The sequence below is a fragment of the Hippopotamus amphibius genome, chromosome 9 (assembly GCF_030028045.1).
Source record: "Hippopotamus amphibius kiboko isolate mHipAmp2 chromosome 9, mHipAmp2.hap2, whole genome shotgun sequence".
Taxonomy (NCBI): Eukaryota; Metazoa; Chordata; class Mammalia; order Artiodactyla; family Hippopotamidae; genus Hippopotamus; species Hippopotamus amphibius.
In genome coordinates, this window is record NC_080194.1 from 71,615,744 (window position 1) to 71,640,565 (window position 24,822).

General features: G+C 41.3%; 1 protein-coding gene across 1 annotated transcript in view; it reads left to right on the plus strand.

Moving 5' to 3' along the window:
• Positions 1-226: 226 nt before the first annotated feature.
• The window catches only part of GAB2 (GRB2 associated binding protein 2), a 178,805-nt gene continuing 154,209 nt past the window's right edge, over positions 227-24,822 (plus strand). Inside the window, exon 1 of the mRNA XM_057748831.1 lies at positions 227-406. Within this exon, the coding sequence (XP_057604814.1) occupies positions 332-406 (75 nt within the window). The 5' untranslated portion in view covers positions 227-331. The remainder of the gene's footprint in view (positions 407-24,822) is intronic.

Sequence of the window (24,822 nt, forward strand, 5' to 3'; positions counted from 1 at the left end):
GGGTCCCGAGGCGCGAGGCGGCGTTGGCGTCTTTGAAGGCGGCCGGCCCGCGGGCGCGGCGGGCGGTGGGCGGGGCGAGCGCGCGCCGCCCTTCCTGCCGGGGCGCTCCCTGCGCGGCGGGGCCGGGAGAGCGCGCGGGCACGCGCCGGGGGGGGAGCGCGCGCGAGGCAGCCGGGCCGCGCCGCGCCGCCCCGTCCTCGCCCCGCGGCCGCCGGCCGCCCCGGCCCCTCCCCTCGCCCGCGAGCTGCGCACCGGCGGCCGGCTGACCCGGCGGCCCGCGCCCGCGCCCTAGTCCGCCGACCCCGCGGCGCGGCTCCAGGCGGCCGGCAGCATGAGCGGCGGCGGCGACGTGGTGTGCACCGGCTGGCTGAGGAAGTCGCCCCCCGAGAAGAAGTTGAGGCGCTATGTAAGTGCGGGCGGGAGCGCGAGCGGGTGCGGCCGCCGAGGGCGGGCGGGGGGGCGCTCCGCTCCGAGGCCCGCCGGGGGGCCGGGGGCTCCGGGAGTGTCGGCGCCGACGGGGAGGGCGGGGGCGGGGGGGGCAGGAGCGGCCGGCGCGCCCCGCGGCTCGGGGCTGGGAGAGGCGCCCGCACACCTGTCACAGGTGCGCCGCCGAGGGGCGGGGCGGGCGGGCCGCCAGGTGGAAGCTGCGGCTCCTTCTCCGCGGGGCCGGCGCGGCGGCGGCGCCTCCCTCGCCAGCCTCCCCGTAAACTAAATCCAGTATTGAAGTTTGTATTGATTGTTTCTGGAGCCCGAAAGAGTTGATTCCCGGGGCTGGGGGACCGTGCTCACCCCCAAGCGGCTTCAGCCTGCGGGGCTGGGGGAGTGGGCGGGAAAGGGGGGCGTAGGCTGTGGGGCCGCGCAGCCCGGCCCCCACAAAGGGCGAGGCGCCTCACACCCTTTCCCCCTTCCCTTTCTTTGCCCGCCCCTCCCGGTGGCCGCCTGCTTCCTTTCCAGTCTACAGCCTCTGCATCACGGGCAGCGTCAGCAGCATGTGCAGTCCTTGTATTAAGTGACTCATTTGTTTGTCCCCCTTCTTTCCCTTTATTCTGTATGTCTCTCACATGCATCCCCCCACCCACCCCACGGTGGTGACACTGCAGTTTAGTCTGCTACAACTGGCCCGGGTTTTGTGTTGTGCAGTCCTCGCTTGATGTCTGGGGTCGGGAGAGATCAAGGTTCTCAGTTGCCAGGTGGTGCTAACCGACAGTGTTTACTGAAATTGCTGGGACAGCCTCTCCCTTCTAAGCGAGGAGCTGGCAACATCCTGGGGAAGGTCGTACAGCCTGGTGTTAGCGGTGAAGAGGTCTGGCTTATTTTTTCCCCCCTCCACCAGAAGATGCCTGGCTTGGTGAGGTCAAAGTACAAGATGGTGCCAGTTAATGAGATTTGGCTGAAATCAGTCCTGGGCTATTCGACTGAGTTTGGAAATGGAAGTAAGGTCACTAAAAGATGTCCTGGTTTCCCATCCTCTCCTCTTCCCTGCCTGTGAAATGCCCTTGTGAAACTGACTCTCCGTGCTGACTCCCTGGGATCATTCCCACAGCGTGGAAGGGAGCTGTTGCCTTCCAGCTGCAGTGCATCAAGGGAGCTCTGAATAGACCCTGCCCTCTGTCAGCTGCACCAGTGGCTGTCCATGGGGGGAGAGGCAAAAGCTTACCAGTTTCCTGTCTTGGCTCCCCAGATCAGAACCAAGGGACTTCTGGCCTCTGGATTGAGGAAGTGACATTCTGTTTTTCAAAGGAAGTGTTGTTGTTGGGAGTGCAAGTGAGTGTGTATGTAAACGAAATCAGGCTCTTATTTAGATCATTTGCTGGGGGGGGAAACCTAAGGATTTAGCACATGACTTTTTAAAGTGGGCATAAATTTTAAATGTAGTAGGGATGAAACAATGAAGTGTTCGTCTCAGGTTTCAAGCTCATTTTCAGAGCTATCCATGTAGCCAAAGAACTATAACTATTAAGAAAGAAGTTTTTCTCCTCTTGGGGGCCGTATCTGTTCATTAGGAAAGGTGAATTTTTATGTTAGGTTAAGGAAGAGTAATTTGCTATTAATGTTTTTACAACTATAAAGCAAAAACAAAAATCTTTGGCCCCAAAGAGCTTCTGAAGACTATCAATAGAAGTGTAGTACCATTCCATACCAGTTAGTGGAATAAAGTATCCAGTAAAAATGTAACTCTTAATTGTCAAATTAGAACACTACCCTAAACAACCTTGAAACTTTGTTTTTGAAACAGTTACCAAACAAGTTGACACTGTATCTATATTGACTGATGACTACTTCAACTCTATCACCCAGACTCTCTTTATGATCCATTTCTTGAATATTTTTGTTCCTAAGCAAATTTAGCTCAAAATAACCGGGTTCAGAGGCTTTGGGGTCAAGCACTTTTTCCCCTCATTTAAGTGCTTGACAGCCGACAGTCATAAGATGACCTCAGCCTTTTCCCATCTCCCTCCCAGCTCCAGCCCATAAGACCAAACTAGTAACAGCTTTTCTTAGGCTAGGGTGTGATGTGTTCCATTGGTATGAATGGAAGTCTCCCCTACTGTGGAAGTTCACTTCCCTTAGTTGAAACTGAGCTGGTTTGTGTAACCCTAAAATCTTGGGGAACAGTCTTCCTTTACATCTTATTTTCTTTGAGCATTTTGAGAATTTCTGTTTTAAGTTAGAACTCTGTCAGCTCCCTCTGTTTATTAGAGGCCCTAGTTCATTAGAACCAAGCTAGGAAATTTCCTAGCCCCATTGCTAAACATACATCCCCAAATTGCTGCTTATTCTGGTATATATAATAGCCATGTGGTAATATAGATTGATAAATCTTCATTGTAAGAATGTATCAAGAATCTGAAACAAGGGGCAAAGAAGTTTATGAAATAGATTATAACTATTTAAAAAAATTTTTAAACCTACTTATTTAGCAATAATTTGGGGAGGAGGTAGGTGTAGAAGTAAAAAAAATAATAACTTGAAAGAAGCTATAGCAAATGTTACCAGGATTAGCTTTAGGGATTTCTTTATAAATGTCTTTTCTAATTTATTAATTATAAGAAAGTTTAAAAGGTTTAAAATTTATTAATTATAAGAAAGTTTAAAAGGTCTGTTCAATATTTGCTGTGTGCCTTGGGGAATTACAAAAATGTGACCTCTGGAAAATGGTGAGTGTTGCCTCTGGGACATCACAGTATGATTGCAGTGGGAGGCTGGCAGAAGAAACAGCCCTCCCATCATGCCACAATATGCATGTATGTACGTGTGTGTGCACATATGTGAACACACATGTATACATGTATATAAAGCTGAAACCAGATCTTCTTGAGGAAAAACATTATTTTACAATGCACACTGCCCTGTAATTTTCTATGATTTTAACTGGGTTAAAAAATTTAGGGGAAATGACTGGCAGAGGCACTGCCCCCTAGTGGCTAATTTGGAGTAAATTGTGTGTTGATTCTAAAGAACAACCCAATTAAGAAAACTTTATTTGTTAAATAAGCTCATTTATTAAATATCTGTGTCCCAGCACTGGATTAGACTCTGGGAGTAAAGGTTAATCCATCCCTTCAGTCTTAGCAGATGACCTTGCATTCTTCACGAAGAAAATTGAAGCTATTAGGGAGTGTCTTTCTGCACATACTGCAACCAGATTTCCAAATTTACCTTGTATCCTCATGGTTCCTTATCTTTTTCTGATTTCTCAGATTAGATGAAGTACCATTCCTAACTGATTGTCCTTTTAATAGCCATCTGTTGAGCATTAACCTGTGCCAAGCACTAAGCTTAGACCATTCATCTCTTAATTTAATCCTTTTAGCCCTAAGAGAAGGGAAGTGATTTGCCCAACATCACCTAGCTTTGTCCCAAAGCCTGAGCCTTTTAAAAAAAATTTAACTTTATTTTGAGGTAATTATAGAAGTGATCTAGTTATAAAAATAGTGAATAGATAACCCATGTACGCTTTACCCAGTTTCTCCTAATGCTAACTTCTTGCAAAACTATAGTACAATGTGATATTCAATATATTGACAGTAATACAGTTAAGATCTAGGAAATTTCCATCAGCACGTGACCCCTTATGTTGCCCTTTTATGGTTACATCCTCTACCATCCCACACCCACCACATTCTTAACCCATGATAATCACTAATCTCTTCTCCATTTTAATATATTATCATTTCAAGAGTGTTATTTAAATAGACTCATAACTTTTTGGGATTGGCTTTTTTCATTTCAGCATATTTCTCTGGAGATTGATCCAAGTTCCTGTGTATATCACTTGTTCATTCTTTTTTATTGCTGAGTAATATTCCACAGTATGGATGTACTATAGTTCATTTGTTTACCTGTTCACCCATTGATTTTAATTTACATTTTCCTATGGCCAATGATGTTGAATATCTTTTCGTATGATTGTGTGCTGTCTGTATATTCTCTTTGGTCAGATGTCTCTCTTCAGGTCCTTAGTCCGTTTTCTATTTGGGTTTTTTGCTTTTTTGTTGAGTTTTGAGGGTTTTATATATGCTTAAGATACCAGTCCTTATCAAATATGTGGTTTGCAAGTATTCTCTCCCAGTCCGAAGAATGTCTTTTTATCCACTTAACAGGATATTTCCAGAGCAAAAGTTTTTGATTTGGATAAAGTCCATTTTACCAATTTTTCATTTTATGGGTTGTATTATTTTGGTCAAATGTAAGAACTCTTTGCCTAGCCCAGTTGCTGAGATTCTCTCTGTGTTTTTCCTCCCAAATATTTTATGGTTTTATATTTTTCATTTAAATCCATGATCTGTTTTAAGTTGATTTTTGTATAAGATGTGAGATTTAGATTGAGATTTTATTTTATTCAGTAGTAGTAATAGTAGTAGTACTTAGTAGTAGCTGGCAATAGATGCCTGATTGCTCCAGCACCATCTGTTGACAAGGCTGTGCTGCCTTCATTGACTAGCTTTTGCACCTTTGTCATAAAGCAGTTGCACAAAACAGGTCCCAGAATAGGAACCCGGAATGGAACAACTGATCCATTGTTCCATGTGTCTGTCCCTCTGCAATACCATATACTCTTGGTAACTCTAGCTTTTTGTTAAATCTTTAAATCTGGTAGACTGATTCCTCCCCTTTATTCTTGAGCAGATTGTTCTTAAATTTTTCTAAAAGATAAATTTGAAAAGTCAGCACATCATTAGAAAATTTGAACAGTATTAAAGTATAAATAAAAATTACCTATAATCCCATTAACCTTGAATTTTTCTTTAAACTTGTCTTCTCAACAGAGAATGTGAATGTGTGATGAATATAATTTAGTTCAATAATTTATCAAGCAGTCATTATGTATTAAGCACTCAAATTCTGGGACTACAAAGAAGAAAAAGAAAGGCTTCCTGGAGAGGTGGCTCTAACTAGAAGTAAGCCAAGAGAAGAAAGCTTTCCAGCCAGAGAGAACACTGACAGTGGAGGCCAGGTGGCAAGTTCCTGTATAGTGTGTGCAGGGACACTAAAAACAGTTTGGTGTTGCTGGGCCATCAGCAGGGTGATGGAAGTAGTGGGCTATGAGACTGGAGGGGTAGGCAAGAGAGAACGTGCAGGCTGGTAAGAACAGCGGAGAAGTTGAAATGGTGAACAGTACATGAAAAGGTGCTCTACATCAGTACTCATTAGGGAAATGCAAATGAGAACCATAATGAGTTATCACTTCACACCTGTTAGAATGGCGATCATCAAAAAGGAGATAACGAGTGTTGGCAAGGATGTGGAGCAAAGGGAACCCCTGTTGCGCTGTTGGTGGGAATACAAACTGTTGCAGCCACTATGGAAAACGGTATGGAGGGTCCTCAAAAAACTAAAAATAGTACTGTCATAGGACCCAACAACCTCACTTCTGAGTGTATATCCAAAGGAAGTGAAAATAGAATATTGAAGTAATATCTACACCACAATGTTTGTTGCAGCATTATTCACACTAGCCAAGATACAGAAACAACCCAAGTGTCTGTGAATGGATGAACGTGTAAAGAAGATGTAAATACACACACACACACACAATGCAATAATATTCAGCCGTTAAAGAGAAGGAAATTATGCCATTTGCAGCAACAAGAATGGACCTTGAGGGTGTTATGCTGAGTGAAATAAGCAGAGAAAGACAAATATTGCATGATATCATTTATATGGGGAATCTAAAAAAATCCAAACTTAAAGAAGTAGTAGAATTATGGATACCGGAGTCTGGGGGGTTCTGAAGTTGAAGAGATGTGAAAGCATACAAACTTCCAATTAGAAGATGAATGACTTCTAGAGATCTAATGCACAGCATTGTAATTTTAGTTTACTGTATTTTGCACTTGAAAATTGCTAAGAGAGAAGATCTTAAGTGTTCTCATCACAGAAGAGAATTATGTGATGTGAACAGGAGTTTTAGCTAAAGCTACAGTGATAATCATATTGCAGTATATGAATGTATCAAATCAACATGTTGTACACCTTAAACTTATACAATGTTATAGGTCAATTATGTCTTAAGCTGGGGGGGCGGGGGAGAACAGCAGAGAAGGAGGTCTTCAAAAACTAGAGTGAATTGAAGATGTGTTTCTAGACCATCCTAGGCAGCCAGGGCTTTATTCCAACATATTATTTGAGTATTTAAACAAATGCTCTTTCTGGTCCCAATTCCTGGGACAGATAACCATATGGAAATTCCTTTTAGCAGCTTTCTGTTCTGTGGTCCTAATCACTGGATTGATTATTTGATTGTGTTCACAACATCAAAGAGACTGCTCCATTCCAGGACCAGTCTCCTGAGCTTCTTGTCGCTAGTACTGGGTCAGAATTCCTCATTTGGAAGCAACCCGTATGTCTATCAACAGATAAATGGATAAACAAAATATGGATATACATGCAATGGAATATTATTCACGCTTTAAAAAGAAGGAAATTTTTACACGTGGACATGCTACAATATGGGTGAACCTCCAGACATTATGCTAAGTGAGATAAACCAATCACAGAAGGACATTTATTGTGTGATTCCACAACTCGAGGATGGAAGATGCCTTAAAGGACTGGGGCGGGGAGGGTAGGGGGGACTCGAGGTGGGGGGGAGTCAAGGAAGGGAGGGAATACGGGGATATGTGTATAAAAACAGATGATTGAACTTGGTGTACCCCCCCCCCAAAAAAAAAAAAAAGTACCTAGTGGAGTCAAATTCATAGAGACTTGCCAGGAACTGGGAGGAGGGAAGAATGGGGAGCTGTTGTTTAATGGGTACAGAGTTTCAGTTTTGCAAGATGACAAGTTCTTGAGATGGATGTTGGTGATGGTAGCACAACAATGTGAGTAATGCCACTGAACTATACACTGTAAAATGGTAAAAATGGTAGATTTTATATTATATGTACTTTTCCACATGCTAAGAAGAAAAAAACACCTCATTTGTTAGTACTTGGCCCTACTAATACTTCTAATCTGAGAGAAAAGACAGTATGGAATCTCCACAGCCTTGAATGATAATGGAATGTTCTCTCAGGGACCTAAGGACCAGAGGCAGTGAAGTTGTACACATCAGGAACGCATGCCTGCTGCTTTGCTTAATGAAACAACTTTGATGTTGCTTTCTATCTCTAGCTGGCTTTCTCTAACTAAAAGGGAATAATGGAATATGGTAACCTCAAGCTTTTAAGAAGTGCTGAGAAATATAGACTCCTGAGTAGGCTATTGCCTGCATCCAAATTAAGGTTAACACGTGTTTATAGAGTATATTTTGTGTCTTTTCCCTTCCCAAGGGAATAAATCAACACTCAACCCTGTCTTCGAGGAATTTACAGGCTAAAGAGACCAGAAGTATACATTGTGAAACCGAGCAATGTCCTTATATGGAGTTATGTGGTCCAGGCAGCAAGGTTCGTGGAGGTGAGAGCTCTAAGCATGGAAAAAGATGGAAGAGCTTCCTGGAATAGGAAGTGGGATGTGAGACGGACAAAAGATTTGGACCTAGAAAGGAACATGGCTATTAAAGTGGGAAAGGGGCAGTGTACCTGGGATTTGGGAGGCCTTGGGAATCCATCCAGAGTGGAGGCGTCTATAGTAGAAATGATAAAGAGGATTGGAAAATAAGTGGAGAGCAGGGGAAAATAGTCCATAAAAGGCTTTAGATGATAGGATGAGATTTATTAATGAAGAGCATCACTCTAGCTCAGTTAGTCTTTGCCTCTCAGATAGCCACTCCTTCAATATGAAATGTCAGTGTTGTGTTGACATTGTTTATCTTCAAAAGATATCTGTCTTAGTGTTTCAAGGGGCTTTAGGTCTTGAGCAAATGACAAGATTTTTTGAGCCTACTTTCTTGTCTATAAAAATTGGAGAAATACATCTTAACCTCTCTGGGTTTGAGAATTTACTGGATAACAAATGAAAAAAAAAATCTTAGCACAATGTCTAACGTAGAGTGGGTTTGTAATACTGGGGGATGTGGCCATATGGCCTGATGTTTGTTTGTTTGTTAACCATTTCACAGGCATGTTGAACATGAGCATGCTTGTCTTCACATCCCTTTCAAGTTTGGGTTAGGCCTGAAGTTTACAATGTCAGAATGTAAGTGGAATTCCCAAGCTACATATTACATCCCATTCTAGGGAGTTAATTTTTCCCAAAAGGAACATCCCAAGGGTCACCTGATCTCAGGGAAAGGAAATGAACCACATGGGGATTTGTCTGAAGCCAAAACCTTGTGTGCTTTGTATATAAAGACTGATGCATGAGATTCTGAAGCCCATGTTTGAGAATGATTTAGAACTCAAAAACTTCCAAATAAGTGGTAACCCTTTAAAGCTCTGATGTCTCCTACCCTCCAGGCCCCTCCAAAGTGAGCCTTCTTCTTGGCTTGTTTCCATGGCATTTTTTTTTTCACTTTTAATTTGAAATTCTCACATTGGGCTTTTGTCTGTCTCCCTTTGCGAGATTATGAGCCTTTATATTATAGTGTAAACATCTCTTAGAATTTGGTACGGGCTTGGTGCCACTTGGCTGGCACCAGCTATAAGCAAGGTACTTTCAAAGTTCATTGTCATTTATGCTTTACAGCTACCCCTCCTCTGGCTTTATGCTTGCTTCTTTTTATTTATCTACCAGCTGTCAAAATAGTGGATTCCTTAACAGCTTTCAAAGTGATCAGTTAAGGTATTTTTGGGTAGCATTATAAGCTCACATGTTTATACACATTTGATGTGTTTGAACCTGTTCTGGTAGATTGTACTCTTTAGCCGGTGGGAGCCTATTCAAGCTGGCTTCTGAATCCTTTTGACATAACCTTACTAGTATTTGATAGCTTGTTATCTGATATGACAAGATGTTCCAGGTCTTTCTTATATGTTTCTGATCCATACTTGGAAATAGCCATTTCCTCAGAGAGTTCTTTTCTTTTAGTAAACATGATATCTAGAAACCCACAAGGACTTTAAGGAATGCTTATAACTTTTAGGTTGGTCACACAGTTTCAAATATTATCAAGATTTCATCACATTGGCTTCATCTATCCCTTTTAAACTGTTTCTTTGCTGAAATATCTTAAAACAAATTCTAGACATATACGTGTCTTATAAACATGTGTGAAAACAAAGAAAACAAACAAAAACAAGAAAAAAAGGTGTGAATATACCATACCTATGCACACATTTCCCCTGGCTAGGCATTTATGTTACTTCTAATTATTCACAGTTCTGTTTTAAAGGTGGAACATCGTCTGAGAGTTTCACCTTAGCTGATGAGCCACAGCATTTAGGTATCATTAACTATCACCGCATTACACTTGGAAGATTTTCTTGGGCAGGCAATCAGTATATCTTTCCTTAGGCTGCCTTGGAAAAACATACCAGTTGGAGGTTTGCTGACTTGCAAGAGCAAGGGAAAGGGCTGAGTTTTATATGTAGTAGCAGAGAGGTTAATTTTCTTGTGAGGACTATGGGAATGAATCTGTTGCTTTGATCTTTTGATATAATTTTCTAGAGGCAAAAGTGGGTGTAGGCTAGATAGGTATATAATTTTTTGCATACCCACAGAGGCTATAATATGTTGAGTTTAATACCCATTAGAAGTCTGTCTGAAGATACTATCATTAGTGAATAGTGAGTCTACAGTGTACATGGTATTCCCCTCTGAGTTTACAGTCTTGTTGGGGAAGCAGCTTGAATTATAATAGCAGATAATACAGATGGCAAACACCAGTGTTATAGGAGCCCAGGAGAGATTGGTTTAGTGTGGTCAGTGATTCTAGTGTCACAAGACTTATGTTTAGATTTTACTTGCTGGGGAATCTGCCATTTTACCTTTCTGCACCTATTTTCTCATGCATTCTTAGTGCTCAGTTCATGTGTCACCTTGTGGCAGCCTTTCTTGCCCTGTCTACCCCATCAAAATGAGTTATGGAACCCCTTCTCCATGCTCCTATGTCATTATGCCTTAGTAACATTGACTGTTGATTTATGCTGTGCTTCCCCTAGAATGGTAGCTTCCGGAGTGCACCATATCCTTTGTTCATCTTTGTAGCCCTGGTTCCTAAAACAAGTAAGTTATTGGTTGACTAGGAACAAATATTACTTTAGGATTGGTTACATTTCTTTGGAGGAGAAAGAGCTTGAGCTAGAATTGGATTGAAAGTGTGATTTTTTTTTTTTTCTTTCAGCAGCAGGTTTTGGAAACTTTGATGGGATAGGCTATAAAAATTGAAATTTTGGGTAATATTTAAATTTCACCCTGTACTAAAGTTATTGTAAATGCAGAATATTATCAAAAAGTGAATAACAACGTTAGTAAAAAGCATCTGTAATACTCCTACTACAGCATAAACATTGTTAACATTTTAGTGTATTTCCTAGTCTCTTCTTTTCTGTGTCTATGTGTGCTTTGCATATTTTACAAAATCAGAACGAGACTGTACCACCTTTTGTATGCTTTACATTATATAGTATTGAAAATATTTCCTGTGTCACAAATAGTCTTCTAAGACACGGCTTTTAAAGGTTGCTTAGGCGTCGTGACATAACACAGAGCTTCTCAAGCATGTGTAATATAAGGACACTTTAAACATTTTTACAGGTTCTTGATATTGAATTAAATTATCTTTATTATTATGTTACCCAAATGTCTACAAACAAAAACTATGAGGTATAAATGTATGCTTATAGCCCTTCTACAATTATAAAACCAAAACAAATTTACAAATTAATTTCAGAGCCAATATAATTCACATTAACAACACTGCATATTTTGCTGAAACGAAGTTGTTGCTTAAAATGTGGATATGGCCCTTATTCTTATGAAGGCTCTCTGTTCTGTGTCCCATTCTTTGTTTGAACTACAGTGAAACATTTGACTTTTAATTGGTATGACCACAGTATTTATAGGCAGTCACCTCTGTCCTTCTTTCTCATTAGTCATTAGCACGTGAAATTTAAAGAACTTAATACTTAACATCAATAAGATTATAAATGGAAGTGCTGGTAATCAAGAAGCGGCTTTTACTTGTAAGATGATCATTCACATGATCGACTATACTTATGTATTTTAAGAGATCGCCCTTGAGCTGAAAACTCAATATTGAAAAAAATTTTGAAGTGGATTTGCAGATCCCTGGGAATGACATGTCTTTGGGCTCCATTTGAAAAATCCTGCTGTGACTGTAAAATGCATGCACTCTGAGGTTGGCTCTGAGTTAGAATCCAAACTAAGCCTTCCCTGCGCTCTGTGGGTTGGAGCAAGTTTCTTAATCTTTCAGAGCTTTCATTTCCTAATCTGTAAAGTGGAGATAATGGTAACTTTAACCAGTTAATTGAATAATTTTAACTTGGAGAGGTGCAAACATGAATGCATTTTTTCCCCTCTAATCAGATCTCCCAACTGTGCTTTCTCAGAATCTCCCTTTCCTCCAGGGGACAGATCCCTTGATGATATCTAGGGCAGAATCCACAGACTTCTGGTCGCTCTGGGTTATGGAAAGTCCACCACTGTAAAATTTCACTGTTCCCTCATGGAAAGTTTTTCATACTCCTACTGACCAGACTTGTGGCTCTGGGAGTGTGAAGTGGGAAAAGGTAGATTTGGTTTACCTCTCTACTCCTCTTCCCTGTTCCTCACCTCAGAGAGTTTGGGGGTAGGAGGACATACAGTCTGTCTGGGGTATTTCTTCCCTTCTAGGCTCCAGTGGTTGGTGTGTGGGGATGGGCAAGAGGGACAGGGGTAAGTGTCTCTTACCCGGCTGCTGTTGGGTCCTCCTTGGTGGCATTTACAGGTTGCCCATGTGCACTCCCCATGCTTGTGAGTTCTTTAGAGGACAGGCTTTCCTAGACCTGGAGAGGAAACTGGTATTATGTTCTTTTAGCCTCTTTGAGGTCAACCCCTCCCCTTCTTGTTACCCCACAGCTGGGGCCCGCTTGCCCAAGGGACAGCCCTCTTGGGTGGGGATCTGGCAAGAGGGCCTAAGGCCATCAATTTCCACGGGACTTCTTGACCGAGGGAACTCATAGCCATGCCAGATAGTGGGGGAGCAGCATTGCTGCCCCTTCTCTCTCCATTTCTCCTTCCCCTGTCCAGAATGGTCCAAGGCAAATGTGTAATTCAGCTGCCTGAGCAGATATTCAAGAAGCATTACAATTTTTAAAAATTCTTGTCCCAATTCTTTTTGTGTGTGTGTGGCACTGTGAAACTCTGTAACTGATTGACTTACAGGAGCCCACTGTCAGGGTAGGGAGAGTACCACCCCAAAATACATCACAACCCACTAGGTCAAAGGATCCGAGGTTCCCCCTCCCCATCTCTACTCTTCTTTTGTGGACTGTGGACAAGGAGGGGCAGTGCAGGGATACAGATGGGGGTTGGATTAAAAGATTTCATACTATAGCTTCTTAATAAATTCTTGAATTAGCCCAGGCTTGGTTACTGACTGCTCTCTTTACTTTGTGGGGAACTTACCTCCTCTCTATTTTTAGCTATGGTTCTATTTGTCCATCTAGTGCAACTGGGAAAGTCACACTCAACATTCCCTTATGTAACTACTTTATAAATTGCTGTGGTATTAAATATGATAATGCTAGGCACATTGTAAGCACTCTATAAATGGTAACTGTTACAGTTATTGAAGTGCCAAGTTTATTTGACTCTGCTGTTGTTAGACATTTAGGTAGTTTACTGTTTTCCACTATTTTAAATAACGCTGTGATGATTTTTATAGCAAAGACTTTTATCCTTAGGACAAATTCCTGTAATTGGAATTTCTAATTCAAAGAGTGCAGTTATTTGTATGGTTTTGGTTACATCATACCAAATTGCCTCTCAGAAAGGATAGAGTTTTGGTTCCCCTGATTCTTCTTTGATACCTGATTCTTCTTTGATAGTACATAGTATAATTTTTTAAAACACTTGACAATTTGACAGGTGGAAAAAGTAGTCCCTGATTTTAATTTGGATTTATTTGATTTCTACTAGTTTGAATACATCTTCATGTATTAAAGGCTAATATTTTTTAATAAGTTGCTTTTTCAGATGATAGGTGTTTTTTGATATAACTAGGAAGACTGAGTGGCTTTGGGTATGAAAAAAAAAAAGGGAACTTGGAATAACTTGAGCAGGGAATCTCCAGCAGTAGGGAGGGAAAAAAATGACCAGACCTGACCAGATGTTCCTCTTATTTAGCAGTTGCCTTCTGAGACCTTTTAGCTCTGATTCCATAGATACCCCCTGTGCAGGCTTCTCATCTTAATTCGGTTTCAAGGCCTACCTCAAATATCATCTCCTTTGTGCCACTTCCTGGTTTCCTCCTGAAGGACATGTGTCTTCTCACATCATCCCACCATACCTCCATACAGCTCTTAGGATGTTGCTGTGCGACTGTATTTTTAGATCTCTCAGACCCTTAATTACATGGGCTCCTCAAAGGCAGCGATTTTTTCTTTTTTTGACCTCTAGTGTTTGGCACAAAGGCACTCAAGCAGGAAGTAATGTGAGGAGTAAGAACCATCCTTTGTCTCACAGTTTGTCAAAGAAAATAGACATCTAAACGTACTAAATACAATGGAGAGTCTTCTGCTATACTAGAGGTTGTGGATAGTATTACAGGAAAGTGAAACAGGAATTTCACTTGAAGTGGGGCAGTATCAGAGAAAGCTACAGTGAAAATGACAGTGGAGCTGGGCTTTGAAGAATGAATAGGAGTTCATCAGGCAGATGGGAGAAGAACATTCTAAGTAATGAAAACAGCTTATCAAAGGTCTCATGATACAGGCACATGAATGTTGAGGGAATGTACATGGATGGGGAAGGATGAAGAATGGGGTTCAAGTGGCCCCTCTGTTCTCCCCGAGACCCCATCTTCATCACCTTTTCTCATCATGATCCCTTTGGTTTGTCTGGAATATCCCTCCCCGTCTCGTTGGACCCTATCAGTCATTCTGCAAAGTTACTGAGGACCTGTTATATACCATGCACCAAGGAAAACAGGCAGAAATGGGCTCATGGACAACTTTCAATGGCATCACGAGAATCTGCACAAGAGAGTGGTATCTTACCCAGATACTTTTTGGACTGCTAAGATTCCAAATAAATGAGACATTTTCTATTATAGCAGCTGTAGATAAAATAGATATTCTTAACAATCAAAAGAGTATTACAGGGGCTTCCTAGGTGGCGCAGTGGTTAAGAATCCGCCTGCCAATGCAGAGGTCACGGGTTTGATCCCAGCTCCAGGAAGATCCCACATGCCGCGGAGCAACCAAGCCCGTGTGCCAAAAAGAAAAAAAAAAAAAAAAAAAAAGAGTATTACAATTTCTTTAGTCCCCCATCATAACAATTTCTCTCAAACCAGGCTTAGGCAATCAAAAAATATAGCTTCATATCTTTTTATATGAATGATTTGCTTCTTTTCTGTCAGTTCTCGTCTGTCATTCCAGTTTCTTTCGCTTCGTGATAAATCTTCGGACATGATAAGGCAATGCCCAGAACTCAGTGGCATAAAATAACCATTTTATTTTGCTCACAGATACTATGGGTCAAAAATTCAGCCAGGGCATAGCAGGGACTTGTTCCTGCTCCCAAATGTCTGGGGCCTCAGCTGGAAGGGCATGAATGGCAGAGTGTCCCTCAGCTGCTGGGAACTGGAATCATCTGAAAGTGTCTTCGCGCACATAACTGTCCACAGGGGTTGGGATGACTCAGAGGTCCCATTCATCTGGGGCTGTTGACTAAGAGTGTCTGGAAGTGGCCTCCACATGCAGCCTGGGCTTCCTCCCAATGTAGCAGCCTCTAAGTAATCAAACTTCTTACATGGTGGCTCCGGGCTCCAAAAGTGAGGATCTTAGTGGCCAAGATGGAAACTTGTTGGCCTTTTTTAATGACCTCATCTTGGAAGTCACACAGTGTTACTTTTGCCGTATCTAGTGATCAGAAGAATCTCGGGCCCACTCAGATTGAAGGAAAGGGAAGATAGATGCCTAACCTCTTGGCGGATGGAATGTCAAAGAATTTGTGGCCATTTTTTTAAAACTGCCATGATAATATTTTAATTTTTCAGGATAAACAATCTCCTTTGAATCTTTTCAATGTTCAACTTCCTAATCAGAGCACTTTGAGTAAATACTTCATTCTTCAGAATTCTGCCCACTTCCCTTTCTGAACCCCCAAATCTTATTCGATCTGGGCAGGGATTTTGTTTGCATCACTTATGTCCAAGTCCTTACCAACCCAGAACAGTGTCTGGCACATAGTTGATGCTTAATACCTATTACTGACTGCTTCATGAGAATACTTACTATGTCTTTGTGTGCATTAGAAAAGAATGTCTATGTGGCCATCTATATTGTTGCTGTGTGGTGTCCTCTGCTTCATTGTCTAGTTTGGAATGTATCCTGGAGTTGTCTGTTGAGTTGTAACTAGTACTGTCTGTCCTTTGGGAGTGATGTGCCAGAACCTACTATGGAGGTTGCGGTGCTAGACATTTATCTCAAAGTCCCTAGGCACTGAGACCTCTTTGCTCCAACCATAGACCTCTACTGGTCCACCAGTCTCTTAACTTCTAGATGCCCTGAATGCCATGCTCAGGCTTTAGGGAGTGAGCAGTGCTGCCCCAAGCTCATCTTTCTGGCTGCCTCCTGCTGCTGCATCTGAGCCCTGGCTCGCATACCATATATTGGCACAAAGCTGAAGATTGAACTTCAGTAGCCTGAAGGCTACCCCCCTGTTCTGTATGGGAAGCTGGAGTCTCGGGATTTCTGAAGTTCCATTGCTCCCTGAGTTGAACCTGTTTTGGTGACAAGAAGGAATGTGTATGTGGGGAGGGGGTGTGTGAATGAGGACTGTGTCTTTGTTTATCTGTTCTACCCTTTTCCTCCCCCATGGGGCCAGAGGGGGCGGGCTTCTCTTTTACTTCCCCTTCCATGGCTGGGGCTTCTATATCACATCCTCCTTTCCAACTCAAACTTAACTGCAAATAAGGAGGCACTTTATAGATGGAGCATGTGATGAGAAACTGCTCTGTCAACAAGGGAACACAAATTAGGAAGCATTTCAAAAATACTGTAACAGTTATTCTCCATTATATTGAGGCCCAAGTAAAATGACCTAAACTAGTTATGGACTTCCACCAGACCACATTTTCACAACTCCAGTACCATAAGGGGAGTCTGGAGAGTCTGTCTGAGGAAGGTGTGAGTGCATTGTTAGGACCCTTAAGTGCTTCCCTGACCTTGTTGTTGACTTTAAAAAGTGAATCCTTGAGTGTCACTTTTCTCTTCAGTAAAATGGGGATATGCTACCAGTCTTCTGATTGGCAGCTACAAGTTTAGCATGATTGTTAAAAGAATGCTTAGATAATTTCCATGGAAACCAGTTTCCCATCGCATTCTTCCTGAAGTTTCCTAACACTGTTTCCAAAAGACCTGGAGAGCTTTAGAAAATATAGATACCAGCCTGCTCTGGTCTGAATAAATCAGAACCTCTCAGGCATGGGGCCCAGGGATTTGTGTTAAAAAGTTAATTTGTGTGACTTTGTGCACCACTGTTTAAAAACCTCTGCAAAGAAAAAGACTAGAGATACAGTATTGTAGTGTTCTGGAAACAAGTCTTTTTATGAGACTGTCTAAGGCTTCTGTGTAAGTTAAACTTGACCAAGTTAGAAATCACTTATTTACAGCTTGCTGTTGTGAGCTCCAGAGTGATAGCCTTGCCAAGCCCGGTTTCTATTCCAAACCCTTTGTAAACCAAGGGGACAGATGCAAAGTGCCTCCTTATTTGCATGAATGTCCCTGTCAGGGTTTTCTATTAACTGAATTTGTGGTTGGTGAGCTTTGAGCCAATAAGTGCTATGCTCTTTTGTTACTGCACTCGAGGTGCGTGTTGTTAATGTAAACCGTCTGTCTAAAGCTGCCTGATCCTAAACTGATGAATTTGTGTGATGGTGGATACAAAAGGATCTATATTATCCTGAAGAGAACAAAACAGTATTATCTTATCCTTGTACGAAGTTATTGTGCAACAAATGCCTGAAAGCCTACTGGGTGCAAGGACCTCTGCTGGGCACAGTATTATAAAGAGGAGTCATATGAAACTGATAATATTGGTAACCCGTAGGGATTTGGGTGAGAGGGATGGTCGAAGGGGCTTCGACTTTATAATGTCTCAATTATCTTCTTTTTACTTTAAGATATAATTCACATACCATAAAATTTGCCATCTTAAAGTGTACAGTTCAGTGTTTTGAGTATAATTCACACAGTTATACATCACCACTATCTAATTCCAGAACAGTATCATCCCAAAAGGAGACTCCATACCCATCAAGTAGCCATTCTCCATTCCCTCCTCCCCAAAGCTCATGGCAACCACCCTTGCTTTCTGCCTCTGTGGACTGACCTGCTGTGGATATTTCATGTAAATGGAATCATATACTACGTGACTTTTTATGTCCAGCTTCTTTCACAAAACATAATGATTTCCAGGTTCACCCATGCTGTAGCATTTATGTACTTCATTCCTTTTTGTCTGAATAATAGTCCATTGTGTGAATATATCACATTTTGTTTAACAAATTTAATGTGATTGTTGAAATGAATGCTTGGGTGATTTGTGTGGAAACCAGTTTCCCATCGCATTTTTTCTAAAGGACCCAGTGGAATTGTTAGGTCATATGGTAACTCTATGTTTAACTTTTTAAGGAGCTGTCAAATGGTTTGTCTCAATTTTTTTTAATAAAAAGAATATATTCATGTACTATTTTTGTGGTTATGAATCAATTTTTAAATTACTTTTAAAATAGAACAGAAAGTATTATGGAGGGTGCTAGGAAGAGTGTATAACCAGTTCTGATTGTATTCTCTGGAATTCACCAAGTTCTGTTTCTTCTTAATTTTTGATAAAGTCACAGAATCAAAACAATAAAAGAGCTACTTCCCTTCTATCAGAGTCTCTAAAGGAAAAGATGGAGAGGAACGTGGACTCATTCTTCACGTCAATCTCAAATGTTTCCCCCACAGTAAAATGTGGTCTTCCCTGTTCATGTCAGAGCATGTTGACTGAAACTCTTTGCTAGCACTGAACACATTGTGCCAAGGAGCAAGTCACAGATATATACCTCTCTCCTGCTAGAGTATGAAGACCTAGAGAGCAAAGAAAGGCCAAATCTGTACTCCTATTTGTACCTCCTGTAGAGCATATGCTTAATATATGCTCATTAAATATTGATTTGAGTTATGTTAACATCCTTAGACTTTTCAACTTGATATTAAGAAGAAGATTCTTTTCTGACCAAGATCGGTAGTTCACTTCTCTGTTACATGGAGTTTCTCATTCTTCTGTTTCCACCCAAAGAAGTACGGTTTAAGGTAAGGTAAGAGTTACCTTTTTTTTTTTTTTTTTTTTTTTTAACAAAGCAAAAGAAAGCAGGACTAGATGTGGGAGTAGGATTATTGTGTTATGTATTATGAAGCTGTGTTCTCTAAGCATGTCCATAGCTCTAAAGTCAGAAGGTTGGTAGAGAGCATTTGAGTGAAGCTTAGAGAAATTATTTTCTAAGAATATATTGTGAGCCGTACACACACACACACACATACACACACATATATAGGTGTATATAGGAAATATATATACAGATATGCCTATTCACAAATAGATTTCTCTGTTCATATGTATATGGGATACTGTTCTGAGCACTTCTTGTATATTATCTCATTTAATCTTCACAGCAGCCCTAAGAGATAGGCACTTTTATTTTTGCTATTTTTGAATGAGGATTTGAGGAGTAGGGAATTTAGGAAATTTGCTAAATTTTCTCTATTAGAAAAGAAAGGAAACAGATTTTTGACCGCAAGCAATCTGGCCTCTCTATATAGAATAAGCACATGTTTTTGTGGAATAAATCTGAGTTTGGATCCCAGCTCTACTGTTTCATAAGAATATGACCTTGAACAAGTTATTTAATCTCTCCGAACCTCCTTTCTACCAGGGTAGTTGACATATTGGGAGTAAAATTCTTCATTCCATTTTAGTTTCCTCAGCTGCTTCCTCCTGGGTAGGCTTTTGCTAACATTACACAGCCTGACAATGGCAGGGATTGAGAGTGATGGCAAATTTCAACTGAAATTTTTTGGACTTGGTTGTATAACAGGTAAGCTATTCAACATGTCCTTCTCTGGCCACGTTGAAAACGTCACTTTTAAACTCACCAAGAGACCACCGTTACCATGGACTTAATTCTGATCTGGTAGGAAGTATCTTGGTAATATGAACTTGGTGAGAACTTGGGAATGTGGTGGTCAATTTCATTTGCTATCAGTGAAGAGAGACTATTGTACCCCAGACTTTAGGAATGCATATTTCAGACAGTGTGTATCTAAAGATCTTGAGCAATGCTAGTACATCTAGAGAAGATGACCAGGGGACTGTGTGGGCTCCCTGCCAAAAAAGGAGTAGTCAAAGCCTTAGAGCCCTTTTGGTGTGAAGAAAAGAAGAGGAAGTAGATTTCTTTTCTAGCTATGATCTTTCTTATGCTTCAGTGTTTCAATCAATGAATTCTTTACCTTCTTCCTATTTTCCATGGAAATGATAGAATTCCCTACATGACCTACTGCATTTTCTGGAAGCCTATTTCTTAAGTCAAATCAAAGTTATATTAAGTGTATTTTTTGAAAAACATTAGTCTAGAGAATCTGAGAAGCACAAAACTTCTGCTGTGAGTAGAATCATGGCTCATAACTACTAGTTTTGATCTTATAACCATGGATCCTATTAGAATTCCTTGTTATTAGTAGACACAAATAAAACAAATGTTTTCTGTTCCCAGCTCTACAGGGACTTTATTAAAATTGGAGGAATAGTATTTTCCGGTGCTTTGAGCTGTTAAAAAAATAGGCTTTATTATGGCTAAGTCTAAAGGAGGCTCATGATTGCAACTGACTGCAGAAAGGGAGGATTGAGTTGATTTCATGCACAGTGATTTAGCTTTGTGTAGGGGCCGTGCAATACACAGAAACTTTCATAACTGCTGTTCTTGGAAGGTTGTTAGGCCTAAAAATATAAGTATCTCTCTTGTTAATTATGCTAGAAAAAAAAGCTTAACTCGAGACTTCTGTTTTGTGGATCCAGGAAATCTTTGTTTTGGAATATGGAGGCCCCAGCAGAAGAGGGCTAAGGCAATGCAGACTTCTACCGAGTGCCTGCAGGATGCCTCTCACTTGGGATGTAAACGATATGGTTCTCGGCCTTCGGGAGCCTGGATTAGAAAGAGATCGATCAATCAATTGCTAACTGAGATCCACTGAGAAAAGGGCTGCAATACAGATGTAAACAAAGTGCTGTGAGAGAGCAGAGGAGGGTACGATTAACTGAGTGAAAATGATCAGAGAAGGCTTCGGTGAGGTATTATATGCACTAGGTCTGAAAGGACCTGTGAAAGTTGGACTGGAAGGGGAGAAGAAAGATATTTCAGCCAAAGAAAAGGCCTTGTGGAGCTGGCCCCTGGCATGCTGAAATGATAGGAATGGAGCTGATAGGAGGGAGGAGTGGTGTAATTTACAAGGTAGATGGGGCCAAGTTGTAATGACTCTTGTGTATTATGTTAAGGAATTAGAGCTTTCATTCTCTGGGGACCCTGGACACTGTGAAGGTGTGCACATAGGTTTTAATAGCCTGACCTCACATGTGTGATACAGCAGCCTTTGGTTTTGTGATCAAATAATTTGGGAAATATTCCATACTGTATTTCTCTTTTCTGAAGACTGTATATATGAACCACATTGAAGGTTCTGAAATGAAAAAACCCATTTGACTTTTTTACGCATGGTCCAATGTGTTCAAACATGGAACCCTTTTCATTTCTTTTACCCTTTATCATGTGTAGGACGTCTGATATAGGAAAAGGAGGAGGAGGAGGAACAACAGGTTTCTAGGAAAATAGAAGAACCTTGCTCACCAACCTATCAATGTTGGGGGTGAGGGGAGGGAAGGGAAGCCAGTTCTTAAACCTAAAGAGAAACCTGGACTGGGCACGAGGAAGTCTTTGTTCTTATTCTGGCTTTGCTGTTAAGTATGCTGTGTGCCTTTGACCGCTTCACTGTTTTGAAACTCATCCTCCAAACACAGACGATAGCCTGACCACAAATTAATTGGACACTATATTACGCACTTTACATGCATTAGCTCATTAAATCCTCAAATCAAACCTAAAGTTAGATTCCCATTTCAAAGATAAGAAAACTGAAGAATTAAGAGATTAAAGGAACTATTCAAGGTCACCTTTCAGTAAATGAGAGTTCTTTTAGTAAATGAGGGTGGGGGATTGGGACATGTTCAGTGGAAGAAACAGTTTAAAGGCACGGCAGTGAAAAGGGGCAGGCAATCTTCAAGGAACTACATACTGTATATAATAATCTGATATGTAGTCCATTTGGAAGAGTGGTGGGTGACAAGAATGGAAAAGGTAGGTTTAGGTCAGGTAGAGGGCATTTGAATGCCATGTCTTATTTGCATTTTATCGTCCCAATTTTCAAATGAGGCCTTAGAAATGTTATCATTCATGTTCCTTGAGTCTAAGATGGTGTATATTTAAATATGCACTATTATTTTATGTATTTTAATTTACAAAAAAAAAGCCTTATTGAAAGAGCGCTCGTAGAATTTGACATGGATTTACGGTGTGTCACTCCCTTGCATACACAAAAAGGAAAATGTAAGTGAAATATTTTGACAAAGGATTCCTAAAACTTCCTGATATTCAATTCCAGCTTTGAGTCACTTTTTGACTCATTATCCATATTTTGCTCCCTAATAATTGTGCTCTGTGCCATCAAGGGCACTGACAGTACCACATTTCTTAAAAATGTTTCATCATTTTTTCTCCCAAGTCACTGACACATATTCTGCAATTTTCAGTGCTGGCCCTTTCTTGATCTTACCAGAAGATCTTAACAAAAAGTCTTCTCACAACTACTGAGATTCATATTTCTACCTGAAATGGACCTTGAATTATTTGCTCAGGGTCGCCCTGGTCCAGTCACACCACCAGAAATGACAACCAAGTACACGCTTGTTGACAGCTATGTCCTGACTGTAGCTTGACTGTGAGAAACATTCTGATTTCGATGTTAAAATGTTCAAGGAAAAAAGAAACAGATTTTAGAATTAACAAAATATGGTAGCTTATTGAAGGTCAAACAGTGGTAGAAGCAGCAGGACCAGGATTCAGAAATAAGAAATATGCATCCTGGAATCAGACTGCTTAGGTTCCAGGCCCAGACCCTCCACTTATAAGCTTTGTGACGTTGGGCAAGTTTCTTCACCTCTCTGAATCTATTTCCTCATCTGTAAAATTGAGGTAGTAATACCTGCCTTACAGAAAAGAGTAACTGCAAAGTGCTTAGAATAGTGCCTGGTTCTTATTAAGCACTCTCTATATATTGTTTTCTATTAATAACATTTTTGACAGGAGGAGTTAACATGTATAGAGCATTTCAGTATGTCTTTAGTGCTTAACCTTTGGCCTGTTTAATAGGAGAAAGTTGAGACTCAGAGAGATCAGCTCCTTCAACAGCCTCACTGCTAATCAGTGGCAGACCTGGAACTTGGGACTTCTGGTTTTGTTCCGTGCTCATTGTCCGCCCTCCTACTGGTTATACCCAAAACACGGATACAGGGTTGTGGACCATGCTCTGCAGTGCTAGCCCATGGTCAGAGTGAATAGTGGTCTCAGAAAAAACATTCACTGTTGCCCCTTCCCTTGCCGTCTTGGACAAGTCATCATCTTTGGTTGCCGGATAAGTGTGTTCATAGTTTAGATCTGTCCGGACGTGGTAGGGCATTAGAATAATTCTGTCCCCAGTATGGTCTAAGATGGGGCCTGCTTTGTGTTCTTGTGGGTCACTAGCTTTCGGAAATGAGGTTAAGGTACAGGTATTATTCACCTGTGTGAATGTCTACTGATGTTAAAAATATAGCAGGGAAGCTGGATCTGGCATTCCAGACCAAGACTTGGACGCTCTGACCTGAAGATTGGGACATATTAGAGCCTGTCTCCTCCCTGAAGAGGCCACTGCAGCTTGCTCCATGTCAGGCATGTCTAAGGGCTCCATTGTCACCTGTCTCCAGGCATGTCTAGTTGACTATTTATCAGTGTTTCTGCTGATCTTCATCTAAGCAGAGAGAAAGGGAAAGAGGGAAGAAGTCAAGACAAAAGTCCTGGAAAAGCAAGATGCATGGAAGAGTATCTTCTCTCCTGTTCCTTACCCCCAGCCTCAGCTCTTCCAAGAATAAGCTTTTCCATAACAAGCTGATTCCGTTGCCCTCTTTCCTTTCCTCTGCATCCCTGGGGCATGGGTTATAATTAATTATCTGGGAGCCACCTCTTTTTCCATTTGTTACATTTGGCTCTTCAGTGTCTCTTTGTTTTTTTAAACCAGGACCCAAGGTCATTAGACTGCACTTAGTCGCCTGACAAAGAGGTGGAACATACAGGTTAACACAGATACCAGGGCTCAACTGAGGCCTTGAAAGGAACCCTCCTCAGCAGGAACAGATAAGAGCTAACATGTGGATATTTGAATATAAAATGCATGTTTTATTTCAGAACCAAAAGGCTATACGAAGACAAGAAATAAATAAGAAACCTTGGCTTCACTGGTCAAAGCCAAGACCAGAGACAAGGTAGTCCTGATCTGGTCCCACAGCACATAGCATTTCTCTCCAAGTTGCATGCCTCAGCAGAATCTCTCAGAAACCTGCGTGCTTATAGCCAGTTGCTTTTCTAGGAAGGTAAAGGCTATTCTTGGACAAATGATTATATTTAGCTTAACCTGACGTCATGTGTGGTTGTGGCAGCAAGACTGAGTTTTCCAGTCACCCATCTAGTTCGTATCCTGGTTCTTCTGCCTAATAGCTATGTATCTCAGGCAAATGCACTTAGTCTGTTAAGCCTCACTTTCCACATCTACAAAATGGGGAGGAAAATAATGCCTGTCACAGGACTGTTGTATTAAGAAATTATATAATGTTAGGTCAGTGTAAAGCATTTAGCTCAGTCTCTGACATATAGTAAGCATTCAAAGAAACTACTTGATATGGCCTGTACTCCTCCCAAATTCAGTCTCATACCACACTACCCCATCATTCACTACCATTCAGCAACAATGGCCTCTTTTCTTTCGTTGAATGAGCGAAGTTCTTCCCCACTTCAGAGCCCTCACACTTGCTTTTCCCTCTGCCTGAAAGGTGTCATCCTCCCTCACCCCCTTCCACACCTCTGGCTCCTCATCATCCTAGTGTGAGCTAGTATCTTCAAGGAGCACAGCCAGATTGTTAAGAGCA